Raw genomic sequence first — 13,303 nt, 5'->3', positions numbered from 1 at the left:
TTGGATGAGAAGCGAAACGTTTTCAAAGAAAACACCAAGCAAGTCCAGTTGCCTTGTTGGGACAACCGTCACCGGGACGATTGAGAATCTCCATAGACATTCAGATGTTGGAAGAAAGGTCTTCATCGTGGTTTCTCAATTTGGCCACTTTAAGAAGTGAGGACTTCAACTCCCATAATTCCCCAGCTGGTCCATTCTGAGATTTCAAGTCCATACACCTTTAAAAGGTGCCAAGGTTGACGAAGACTCGTCTGTCGAAGCAAAAGCACAAAACGGCGTCTCACTTTGGCCGTGTCGTGTGGGGGAGTTTATTGGAGAAAGGGATTATGTTTGGAAGAGTCTGCAGTAAAAGGCAACCAGGATGCCAAAGACCACGATGGCTGGACACCATCAAAGCTGACCCCAGCCGAGCATAGAACAACTCAAAGAAATGCAGGTATTCCTTGACTTAACAACAGTTCATTTAGTGACCATGCAAAATTACAACAGCACAGAAAAAAGCGACTTATGGCCCTTTTTCAGTTATGGCCTTTGAAGCATCCCCATGATCATGTGATCAAAATTCAGATGCTTGGCAACTGGTTCATACTTATGACCGTCGCTGTGTGCCGAGGTCATGTGTGATCCCCTTTTGCAACCTTCCAACAAGCTAAGTCAGCAGGGAGGTCAGATTCTCTTAACAACTGCAAGGTCCCCCTGTCCCTTATTTAAACTTGAGATACCGTATCAATCTAATCAGATAACCCAAGCGGAGATTGATTGATTGTGATTAAAGTACTGATTGCAAGAACAGATGGACAGACTGCCAAAGCTGTGCCTTAAAGAGCAGGCTTTCCATAAGCCCTTTTAAGACTTGGACAGTTCAGGCTACAAGCACTGTTTCACAATATTGATTCTTCTGGTTCAGTTCCCAGCTTAAACAAAGCTGAAGGCCAAGGAAAGGCTCAAACAATGGACATATCCCAGATGATGTAACATCTCTTAAATGTGCCAAGTCCTTGATAGAAAGCTGGCACGACATAAAACAGGTTTATTAAGGATTTAAGCTGCCACAACATCTTAGAAGACCTCTCTGTAGATCTTTGTTTAAACAACTTGAGGGTTACACAGAGTTCATTTTGCAGATGGAGTGAATGCAGAGTTCCAGCTGTTGAACACCTTCCATTGAATGTGTCCTGAATGACCGATGGTGTCAGGGCCTGGATGGGGGCAGTAAACCATTTTTTTCAGAGCCTTCATTGACTGTTAATACTGTCCACAGCAGGGTTTTTCAAACTTGGCCCTTTTATGACTTCCGGACTTCAACTCCCACAATTCCTCAGCCAGGAAGTCCACAAGTCATAAAAGGGCCAAGTTTGTAGACCCCTGTCTACAGTGTGTTGTGGAGTCTTCAGTGCTCTGTAAGATTGGTTGTTTTCATGCAGATGTTTTGTTACCTGATTAGGTGACACCCTCAGTGCTACAAGGGAGTTTATACACTTACCATTTACATCCCATTCAAAAAAGAGACACTAAAAAAGACAGGAAGGAAATAGAAAGATTAGACTGCATCCTCTCCAGCAGCAAATATTCAGATAAGCATAGATTAACACCAGACAAACAATCAAGCAGAAAACAATAGCAGAATCAAGAAACTATCAACTCTGACAAACAAAAGTAAACAATCAGCCTTATCAAGGAACCACCAAGAAGGAAACAACACTCCCACCAACACTGATAGGGCAAACTAACTGCATATAAACAAAGAGCAAACCCCACTCCCTTCAAGCACTGAAGATGTTACCTAGTTGGGTAATGAAAATCTGCAAGAAAACAACCAAACTCAGAGAGCACCAAGGACTCACAGTTCAAGCTACATATAATCATTTCTACTGGAACCATGATATCGTTCTAGACCACCTAACAGAATAACAGAGTTGGAAGGGACCTTGGAGGTCTTCTAGTCCAACCTCCTGCTCAGGCAGGAACCCTTATACCATTTCAGATAAATGGTTGTCCAATCTCTTCTTAAAAACTTCCAGTGTTGGAGCATTCAGAACTTCTGGAGGCAGGTTGTTTCACTGATTAATTGCTCTAACTGTCAGGAAATTTCTCCTTAGTTCTACATTGGTTCTCTTCTTGATTTGTTTTCATCCATCGTTTATTGTCCTGCCTTCTGGTGCTTTGGAGAATAGGTTGACCCCCCCTCATTTTTGAGCCAGCCCCTCAAATATTGGAGCACTGCTACCATGTCACATAGTTCTTCTTTTCATTAAACTGGACATACCCAATTCCAGCAACTGTTCTTCTGTCAACGCTGCTAACATCGGATGTTTTTGCATAGACAATAGAGGGAAATCTAGCCATCTTTTTCCTTTTGCTTTCAGAGTTAGATGATGCTGGGAGGGGCGATGTGAATGAGAGTCCAGCTAGACATAACAACACTAAACCTAGCGTGAGAATCAAGGTTATTGAGCCTAGAACTGATAAAGAATTGGCGGACTGGAGAACTGGAGAGGAGGCCCGCGGAATGTGATTTATGACAGTTAATTGAAGGAGGGAATTGCGTTTTGATACTAGGTGCTCAAGGGAGGGGAATTCAGTTTTTTGCTTCGATTATGCAGTGCCGATATTATGCTATTCGAATAAAAGATTCTTTAGATAGACAATGCCTCAAAGTTCTTTTGAAGAAATTCATCTGTCAGAACCATGACATCTTCCTTCTCCTTTCCTCGAATCATCTTCGTTGCTCTTCTCTGCACTCTTTCTAGAGTCTGTGCTGGGGAAACTATTTTGCGGTGCTGCTGCAGTTTTCTCTGAGGATGCTTTGGGTCTGTTATAGGGAAAGAGAGTTCTGTCCGGTGGCTGCTTACTTGGGGTACACCACAATCCTTGCCTCCTGACCTTTGAATATCTACCTGAAATTGCTAGGAAGGTCATCCAATAACTCAAGAGTACAGTATCTTCAGACTGCTGCTGATACCTAGATTTATGTCCCCAATTCAGGCTGTGGAGGAGAGACTGTGAAGGCCCTTCACAAAATCATTCGTGTCCTAATCCCTTTCTGCAAGGCGCTCCACACTGGGCTGTCTTTGAAGACCATTTGAAAGCAACAACTGGTTCTGAATGCAACTATGTTTTTTGATTAAATAATGTCATCAATCCGTCAGGAACTCCCATGGCATCTGCCCTCTGGAACTCCAGAAAGACATGGGGGCATCCCATCTGGTTATAATGGAAGTCACGGAAATTACTTTGGAGAAACTACACGGGGTCAGCTACAAAATCATAGTTAGTCGAGGTACTCAAGAAAACGTCAGAAAGTATCTTAAACTGATTCTGCTTTAACTCCTAGGAGCGTAAGAGGGAAACAGAAAACATTTTCTGAAAGGCAGGAAATAAAATCCACCAATATGCTGAAAAGCTACTTTATTGACCTAGAGACGATAGTAACAAAATCTTGAAAACTTCTTTTCCTTTCTTTCCTCCTTATTCCTCCATGTCTAAATTTATCGACGAGTGGATTTGCAGGGATGTATGTTGGAGTGGACTTAATTTTGAAATTTTTCATACCTGGGATCCACCTCAAAGTGTTGCTAGGAGTAATGCATTTTTAGAGCCGATGGAAGACTTTTCTATTCTAGCTTTTTAGAGGACTAGAGAGACTAGCTTTCGAATCCTGGAGAGCTCAAGATGCTTCAGGATGAGATGCATGGCTGAATACATCTAGATTAGAGACAACCAGGTTTGGGGTGGGAGCAAATATTGGTTCCTTTCTTTAAAAAAAAAAGAAAGAAAATAGAACAAGCTTTTTTTTTTCAGATGAAGTCAGAAATTTCTTTTAGGAAAGTTGCCCAGAAAAATCTGGGTTTAGATTGTAATAAAGAAAGAGATCCAAAGATGGACCATCATTAGGAGCTGTGTAAGAGGAAGCTCCCAAGTGCTCCAACAGCCACAGCAGTGTTATGGGAAGAGCAGACACCTGCAATGAAAAGAACATAGAACATAGAATCATAGAGCTGGAAAGGACCTCAGAGGTCATCTAGTCCAGCGGTCCCCAACCTTTGCAGCTTGGAGGGGGGGAGAGGGGAACCGGGCTGCACAAGCAGCCAGCTGGTGTGAGCGTGCATGCACACACAGCTCGACTGCAAGTCGGGCTGCGTGCGCATGTGCGTGTGCGCAGGCCCACTTATCATGCTGCGTGCGTCCATGTGTGTGCCATCCCAAGGCTCACTAGACTAGACAAACCCAATTCCTGTGTCCCAGCTACCAAGAGTTTTACCTTCAATAAGTTTCTCTGATCTCTTAGTCCTTCTTCTCACTTGGCCCCCATCATTGGAAGAAGCTAGTAGATTAAGAGAAGAAATGAATCATTTGCTGGAAAAAGAGACTAGTATTATTTCTTTGGGAATCGAATCCTAAAATTCAGGATGCTGCATCTTTGTTTTTATGCGTTATCATTTTCTTGCATTTGCCTAAGTAGTTCAATACTCAAAACACTGGTGTAGGAGATGACCAGACTGAACCTGAGGGAGAGGTCAAGAGAGTCACCAGTTTTGAGACTTTTCATGCCCACAAGAGATTTAAATCCAGCCCACCTTGAATTTCATTGGCTCTTATCCATAGCAATAGCATTTAGACTATATTCTATATTGGCCCATAGTGCTTTACAGCAAAGTCCCCAACGTTTTGGGCACCAGGGACCAGTTCCGTGGAGAGAGGTTTTTCCACGGACTGGAGGGTGCGTGGTTTTATGTGCTGCCTACATCCCGTGGATGGGGCTTTGCTTGTTTGTGTGGACCGGTTGCTGGCATGCCGCGGCCCGGTACTGGTCCACGGACCAGGGATTGAGGACCCCTGCTTTATAGCAACCTCTGGGTAGTTTACAATGTCGAACTGTTATTTGCATAATATCCTCCAACAATCTGGGTCCTCATTTTACCAACCTCAGAAGGATGGAAGGCTGAGTCAACCTTGAGTCCCATCAGGAACAAACTCCAGGCTGTCGGCAGAGCTTGCCTGCAATACTGCATTTTGTCCACCAGGGCTGCTAATGAGCTGCAACTCACTTAAGAACTGCCTCATTTAGCAATGGAAATTTTGAGCTCAGTTATGGGCATCAAGTCAAGGACTACATATTCCGCATCTGGACATTTTTTTGACAAAACGCAAGTCGCTGATGCCCCTAAAGCCATGCAATCTACTTACTGTACATCCAGAAACATCCATTCTCCTGTTTCTGCCAGCTGAGAATGCAATCAAGCCAGGACGTCTGGAAGAAATCTGAGAATCCAGCTAGCCCACAAAACATGACTGTGAGGAAAGAAGATGCAGGTTGAGTGGGGATTTGGTTAGCGCAACTGGAGGATTAAGAGAAAAAAAAAAGACCTATTCCTTACAAAATTAAGGAAGGACTGGAAATTACCCACTTATTTTGAAGAGATCATTGGCTGTGTGTATCCTAGATGAAGCTAAGTCCAAAAAGTGCTAGAGAATTCCTGGAAGTCTGGCACTCAATCTAATCGGCCATCAACGGGCACATAAAGATAAGCAACATTTATACGCCATTTAAAAGAGGAAATTTAAAAAGCTAAGAAGGAAACAAGCAGGCCAGAACACATCCTCTCCAGCAGCCAACCCCCAGCTAAGCAGGGATTAACCTCAGGATTAATACCAGACCAACAATCAAGCAATAAATAATGTTCCAATCAAGGAACTACCAACTCAGACAAACAATCGAACAGCAAACAATCAACCCATTCAAAGAACTACTAAGAAGAAAACAACACTCCCACCAACATGGCAAGCCACTTGTAAATAAATAGACAGCAAATTCCTCTCCTTTCCAGCACTGATGATGTTAGCTAATTGGGTAATGAAATGTCTGCAACAAAACAAGCTCAGAGAGTACCAAGCACCCTACAGATCACTTACTGTTCTCTGTAAAGACATCTCCAAAATTGTCGATCAGATTGTTCTTTTCGAGATTGCGATTGGCTTGCATCATCAAATCACAGAACAAGTTTTCATAATATTGGGTATTTTGGAAGAGAGAATTCGGGCACGATTGCTAGAGAGGGAAAGGTGAGAATACAAAGAAAGGCGGGATAAAATATTGATTGATTGGTTGCTTCCTCTTGCTAACCCAAACGTTCCAGTGGTACCACAAAGCAATTGATAGACAAAAATTAAGAAAAGATAAAGCTTTTTAAAATGCTTTTAAAGCATAAAACATCTGATTCAAAATGCAGATCGAAAATAAAATTATTGCAGTAAAAATGAATGCACTTAAAATTTCTGCAGGTGGAGCTTACAAACTTATTGGTTTTTTTTTTCAAATTTGGCAACTTTAAAATGCTGGACTTCAACTCCCAGAATTCCCCAGCCAAGTCCACAACCTCTACACCTTCCCCCCAACTCTTTGCTCTTCTGTCCAAGATCCTTGCAAATGGATTAAAGATCTCAGAACATTCAAAATCCCTTCCTCTTCATCCTATGATTATTGTTCTAACCACCCTGGCAACGTGATCCAGAGTCACCGTGTGTAAATTGGACAGCTACATACATTTGTTTAATAAACAAACAAATAAACATGGGCACTCTCTTACCATCTTGGCAAACAGAAAGTAAAAGAGTTGATGGGACAGCGAATAACCATAGCAGTGAGCGTTTATCATGAGACTGGTGCAATTGTCGGGAACCCAGCATACATCCGTATCCTCCCTGTTGAAGGAAGATAAAACTCAGATAAGACTTCCTGCCCACTGTCAAGGATGAAACTTTGGCAGCTACATGCCTCTGCATTTAGAGTAAGGGGGGGGAAGGTATTACTTTCAAGTGGATTAGATGGAGAAACCAAACTTCTGTGATTCAGCTGAAGACTATGAGAGCCTGAAACCTTTTCAAGGATGCCATACAAGGTGTGGATTTGAAGCAGACAGTTCCCATAACAAAGTGAACTTGTTTATATGGACTACATGAGACATTGGGAGTTTGGCTGGGAAAATTATTGTTTAAGTCTATGAATTGGGGTTGGAACCTCAGAGTTAGTTTTGTTTCGACATACCCATGCAGTGTATTCAATAAACAGCAAGATTTTTGGAAGCCATCATTGAAATGTCCTAGGGACATGTGATTACCATTTGTGATGTTTCCAGCTGGCTTCTGATAAGCAAAATAAATGGGGGGAAGCTGGATTCACTTAACAACCGTGTGATTCACTTAACAGCTCAGTGATTTGCTGAATAACTGTGGCGTAAAAGGTCGTAAAATTGGGGGTGAATTATTTAACAACTACTTGCTTAATAACAGAAATTCTGGACTCAGTTGTGGTTGTAAGAGCTGGGGGATGCAGTAGTTAGAATGCAGTACTGCAGCTTCTGCCCACAACCTGGAGTTCGATTCTGACTGGCTCAAGGTTGACTCAGCCCTCCGTTCTTCCGAGGTCGGTAAAATGACCCAGATTGTTGGGGGCAAATAATGCGGACTCTGTAAACGGCTTAAAGAGAGCTGTAAAGCACTGTGAAGTGGTATATAAGTCTAAGGGCTTTTGCCATTGTAAGTCAAGGACTACCTGTATCAGTTTTAAATCGAGCAATGTATTGCTTGATTAACCTGCTTTGTATATAATTTAATAGGTGCTCCACAACACAAAGTTTATGAGTGGATCATGCCAGTGGTTACCAAATTGTTTTGGCTAACAGCCCTTCTAAAGATTTTGAGAAAATACCATTGACATATCCTAAACACTGCTTAGTACTTAGAACAGGCCAATTCTTATCAGCTGTCCTTGATCTGGTCTTCAGAGCAGAGGGGCCAGACCCAATTCCAGCCTTGGGGATGATGGGAATTGCTACCTTAATATATTTCGGGAAGTCTACAGACCGTCCTTGACCTACAAGCAAAATTCTGACCAGTTCCCATTGTTGACCAAGGTGGTTCTTGAGGGAGTCATACCTGATTTTATGACACTTTTGCCAGTTATTGAACAAATCCCTCCTGTTTTTAAATGAATCAAGCACTCATTAAGCAAATCCAGTTTCCCCTCATTGACTTTGCTTGTCAGAAGCCAGCTAAGGAGGTCACAAATGGTGATTACGGGACCCTGGAAAGCTGCAACCATCAAAAATATAGGCCAGTTGCCAAGAGCCCCAATTCTGATCAAGTGACCGTGGGGATACTGTGATGTTTGCTAGTCCAAGGAGTGGCTCTAAATGGCTTTTTTCAGTGCTGTTGTAACTTCGAACAGTTACACAAGTGGTTGTAAGTCAAGGACTAACTGTTTTGGGGGAGAAGGTACCCTAGATAAGAGGAAAATCGAAGCAAAATGCCTACTAATGTCACCCGATGAGCCTGTGCCGTTATAAAGATGGTATGGAAGAGAGCATCATTCTTTTACTATTCTGACTCTGAGTTAAAAACACCTTTAAATCAAGTCAGACAGATAACTCAGTAGAAATGGTTTCATAACAAAAGAAATATATTTCAATCAGAAAGATTACAAAGATTACTTGCATTCGTGCTGTGTTGTTACTTCTGGAAACTACATCTTTTGTCCATTCCTACAGGTAAAAGAATGATGCTCTCTTCCATACCATCTTTATAACGGCGCAGGCTCATTGGATGACATCTGATGGCCCATGCTTCTTTCAGACAAAGACATTCCAATCTTGTGTCCAGGAAGTCTCCCAATGCCCTTTAGAAACTTCTCCCACTGACATACTAATACATGCTCTCTAGTTAGGGTTACATAGAACTATACGAGGTTACATAGAGCTATATGATTCAGAATACCTACTGTGTTCCTAATACCGCTGAGAGGCAAAAATCACTTTTTTTATAATCCAGACAGGGGCCGCTTGTTAGGGAATAAGGAATAGACTCGTTAATCTTTCTCCATTCCCGAGGGACCTTCCAAAATCCTGGCTTTAAAGCTGGAGCAAAGGCTGAGGAGGAAAAAACATGGGAAATCTCTCATTTGGGATCTATCAATTAAGTCTGCCACTTCAGTATAAAGCCCACTACCATTAAATGTCTTGAGAGAAGGAGACAGTATTAATGTTCTAGTCCTCACTAGAATTTTTCAGGGCCATTTTCAACAGAAAGACAATAATCCTCTCTCTGTATTAATTAGCTTATCTCACTTTTTGTGGTTGCTCCCTCCTTCCCCAAAACAGCAACTCCTCTAAGAAGTCATATGGGTAGGGAGAGAGTAGCTAGCCTAAGACAAGCTACCATGACTAGTGTACGTGAACCCAGGTCTCTCTAGCCAGGGGTAGGCAACCTTGGCTCTTTTATGACTCATGGACTTCAACTCCCAGAATTCCTGAGCCAGCATAGCTCAGGAATTCTGGGAATTGAAGTCCATGAGTCATAAAAGAGCCAAGGTTGCCTACTCCTGCTCTAGCCCAACACTTCAACTACTTCACCTCTCTCTTTCCATGCTGCCAGCAACTGGTTTTCACAGATCAGGGCCCTGGCAGAACAGATATATTTGCATGCAAGAAAATCCCAGACTTATTTCCCTGGCTTTCAAATTAGATTCCAGAGCTAGGAAGAGCAATTATCTCACTCAGAATAAAATAATCTCCTGTATTCCTTTGGCAGAAGCGGATAATTGCCTTTCCCGGGGTAGATATGTAGTCCCCAAGCTCTCCTTTGTATCTCTCAGAGTCTCTTCTAACAACACTTGCTGAAAATCATTGCAAGTTCCTGGCTGTTTTGTGCCGAACACTCCCCAAAGGTATAATGGAAGCCATCAAACAAATGCATCATTGTTTAAAATAATGAAGAAATCCCAAGCACAAAGCAAGTAACATGGGTGACGAGCTGGGGAGGGCTATCCTGACTCCACGCTAGTTCGTATGTATGTATGTACCTATGAATTTATTTATTTATCTCCTGCCTTTTATTATTTTTATGAATACCCCAATGCGGTGAACGTACATAATACTCCTTCTTCCTTCTATTTTTCCCAAAATAACAACCTGATGAGGTGAATTCAGCTGAGAGAGAGGTCCTGGTCCAAGGTCACCCAGCTGGCTTTCATGGCTAAGGAGAAACTAGAACTCACCGTCTCCTGGCCCAAAGTCATCGGGCTGGTTTTCATGGCTGAGGCAGGACAACTCACTGTCTCCTGGTGATTGGCCCAAAGTCACCCGGCTGGTTTTCATGGCTGAGCAGGACTAGAACTCAACATCTCCTGCTTTCTAGCCTGGCGTCTTAACCACTAAACCAGGGGCAGGCAACCTTGGCTCTTTTATGACTCGTGGACGTCAACTCCCAGAACTCCTGAGTCCACCAGTCATAAAAGAGCCAAGGTTGCCTACCCCTGCACTAGACCAAACTGGTTCTCTGGTTTACATCACTAGCAAACTCCCACACCTGTTAAGGAACAACTCTTGACAATGAAACGTTTTCTTTCCCAGACTTATGAAATGATTCACGTCCATCTTCTGTACCTAGGGAGACATGGGCACCTACCTTTCCCAACCAGGGTTACCTAATTCTGCTGAAATAACATTGGCTTCTTCTACCTTTGTGGGAAACGGGATCCTGTTTTTCAACATCTTGGGTTGCCTCCTCTATGAAAGTCAACAGCTTCTGCTTCAAAAGCTGGATTCTCTGCCACTCCAGGGTTAATTCCGGCCGCCACAGCCATCTGTCCAGGACCATCTTCAAATGTGCTGGAGGTTTGCAGAGGGAGGAAAAAGAGATGGGATTCACACCGTAGTATCTCGGAAGTAAAAAGAGAGGGAAGAAACCCAACCGCTGGAATGACACGAATGGGATGTGACGCATCGCAAAGCTTTTCAATTCATTTTGGTGCTTTTTGAGGGAGACGGAAATGTAACACCAAGGCCAGATTGACTGATTGATTGATTAAGTGCCATCAGATCATCTTCAATTCCTAGTGACCACAAAGATTTCCTCAAGAAAGGGATGGCACCAGAATATTTGACAGACTAGACCTTCTTGGAGTCTGGAAAGAGCTGAGCTATGAAACAAACACTATAACGATATTAATGCAGCCTTTTCTCCATCTGAAAGGGATTTGCATTTCTATCCCTTCACGACAACTGCAGTTCTTGAATCTCTCCCATCATAAATTTCCCAGTCATTTCTAGATTTCTTTATTTAGCACGTACAGAGGTCATGCAATCATTGATATACCAACACTAATAAAACACATGTTAAATACAAACACAACTATAAGTGTTAGCAGCTCAGACTGTCATCTTTATTTAGGTGACATCAGATCAGATTCCTGACTTGTCATTCTGTCCTGCCCATTTCTAGGAATAACATCCGATTTCCAAGCTTTCCTTGATCACATCCATGTTCCTCTTCTACTGCCTTCCTTTCTTCTTTGTCCCATCAACACAATCGGCCTTTGTATCTTTCATCCACCTGTATGACATCCTCAAAACGAGTTTCAGCCTGTCCCCCAACTAACCTTCCAACTTTCAATAACCATCTTCAAACCATTGGTTTAAAAGCATCTGTCTCCTTTTCTTTCCTCTTCCTCATTCTCCAGCTTTCGAACACAAGAACACTTTAGTTCTTGTGATTTTTGTTATCCTCCAAATGCATTCATCACTCGTAATTTTACCCCACTTGTCACTGTCTTCCTCATTTCGGTTTATCTCCCCCTTACTTCTCCCTCATAATTTCCCATTATATGTGTTCCTCAGCCCAAGGACACAAAACACCCAGTTTCCTTTAACTGAAGAACAGAACTGGAAGGGACCTTGGAGGTCTTCTAGTCCAGCCCCCTGCTCGAGCAGGAAGCCCTATACAAGTTCAGACAAATCTTAACCTCCAGTGTTAAGAGCACCCATAACTTCTGGAATCAAGTTGTTCCCTTCTTTGCAGTCAACTTTAAGTTTAATAACAACCATAGCAGGGGCTGAAACTGGTACCTTCCAAGACAGTGTATCCCAGCACCGCGTCTATGTTGATTTTGTCGTGTTTTTCACCCAGGAACGTAACTGCCTTCTCCAAGGCAGAAATGATAGCATTTCTCCTATCTTCCTCACAAGAGGAGCACTGCAGGTTTGCGAGACAGAACAGCAGCAAACATACAATACCCAGCATTTTTTTGCATTGGGGCAAGAAAAAGCAACAGAGGCTTTTTATAGTTTCTGGGAAAAACCTCTAGAGCTCTCTTTGTCCTCCTTAAACCTCTTTATATGTAGGATTTGTGTACACAAGCATCCACGTCAGAGCCCAAGAAGCTCTGATTGACACCAATGAGTCACCAACTTTCAGCTCTACATTCTTTACAAGAAACCATTAAAGTTCTTCCAGGTGCCAAATGATATTTTGTTGATGGATGGAAGTAGTTCAAAAGTTATTTGGAGTTGAGTGACGTACAAGTCCTAGACAAGGAAACAAACTGATGGGTTTTTGGTTTTTTTTTTTTTGGTATAAAGATTATTGAATGTCTTAAAAAAGAAGATAAATACCGGAAAAAACTAATACAAATTAAGAAAAGAAAGGAAAAAAAGGAGAAACAAAAGGGCAAAGGTACACAAAGAAAAGATAAACAGAAAGGTGCCACCAGGTGGCCAGGCAGGCGTCTTGCTTGGCTGTGGCTTGGGGGGGGGGGCACTTTTTTCAGTGCCATTGTAGCTTCGAACAGTCACTAAGCGAACTGTTGTAAGTCGAGGACTACCTGTACTTTAAAACTTTTTTCCTTTTTTTGGTCATCAAGTTTTTGACACCTTGCTAGGCGACTGGTGGTCCTAGGATGTTGCCATATCCTAAAAGTGGTACAATGGGTGAAAACGTGGAAAAGCCCTGATCTAGTCCAACCCCCCACCCAAGCAAGAAACCCTACACCAGTGGTTCTCAGCCTGTGGGTTGGGACCCCATTTGGGGTCGAACGACCATTTCACGGGGGTCGCCAAACAACGCAGTCCGCCATTTTTCCCCCCTTTTCCTTAGCTGCGATACTCCCTTTTATTCTATTGACTTTTGAAAGCCAATAGAATAGACTCTCTTGAATAGAGTCTAATTCTATTGGCTTTCAAAAGCCAATAGGAATTGTCCAGGCTGTCTCTGCCCTGCTGAGCCCGCCAAAAGTCCCAGTCTGCAAACGGTGCTGCACCAGTTGAGTAGTCCTTGACTTGCGACCGGTTGAGTAGTCCTCGATTTACGACTGGTTGGGGGTCGCGGCATTGAAAAGGTTGAGAACCACTGCCCTACACCATTTCTGACAAATGGCAGTCCAGCCTCTTCTTGACAGCTTCTAGTGATGGAGCATCCACAACTTCTGAAGGCAAACTGTTCCATTGGTTGATTGTTCTCACTGTCAGGAAAT

The 13,303-nt window shown here is 42.8% G+C and overlaps 1 protein-coding gene across 1 annotated transcript; it reads right to left on the bottom strand.

Moving 5' to 3' along the window:
• Positions 1–3,391: 3,391 nt before the first annotated feature.
• Positions 3,392–12,145, bottom strand: CUNH16orf89 (chromosome unknown C16orf89 homolog). The gene is made up of 8 exons (XM_039349801.1): positions 11,901–12,145; positions 10,515–10,664; positions 8,777–8,924; positions 6,588–6,702; positions 5,914–6,049; positions 5,188–5,292; positions 4,262–4,324; positions 3,392–3,961 (listed from the first exon to the last, which is right to left on the bottom strand). Exons 1-8 carry the CDS (start codon positions 12,073–12,075, stop codon positions 3,891–3,893), a joined length of 963 nt encoding a protein of 320 aa, XP_039205735.1. The 5' UTR covers positions 12,076–12,145; the 3' UTR covers positions 3,392–3,890.
• Between the last annotated feature and the right edge of the window lie 1,158 nt (positions 12,146–13,303).

Source organism: Crotalus tigris, unplaced genomic scaffold (assembly GCF_016545835.1).
Source record: "Crotalus tigris isolate CLP2741 ecotype Arizona unplaced genomic scaffold, ASM1654583v1 scf7180000018301.7375997, whole genome shotgun sequence".
NCBI lineage: Eukaryota > Metazoa > Chordata > Lepidosauria > Squamata > Viperidae > Crotalus > Crotalus tigris.
The sequence above is the reverse complement of the archived record's forward strand: the minus strand, read 5'-3'. Positions and strand labels throughout refer to the sequence as shown.

Excerpts from the sequence above, each read along its gene's own strand:
- CUNH16orf89 (XM_039349801.1), bottom strand. The coding sequence starts at position 12,075 with ATGCTGGGTATTGTATGTTTGCTGCTGTTCTGTCTCGCAAACCTGCAG. Across the intron at positions 4,325-5,187 it reads TGGATGTTTCTGGATGTACA|CTTCTTCCAATGATGGGGGC; the intron begins GTAAGTAGATTG and ends TTAATCTACTAG. Across the intron at positions 3,962-4,261 it reads ATCAGAGAAACTTATTGAAG|GTGTCTGCTCTTCCCATAAC; the intron begins GTAAAACTCTTG and ends TTTTCATTGCAG.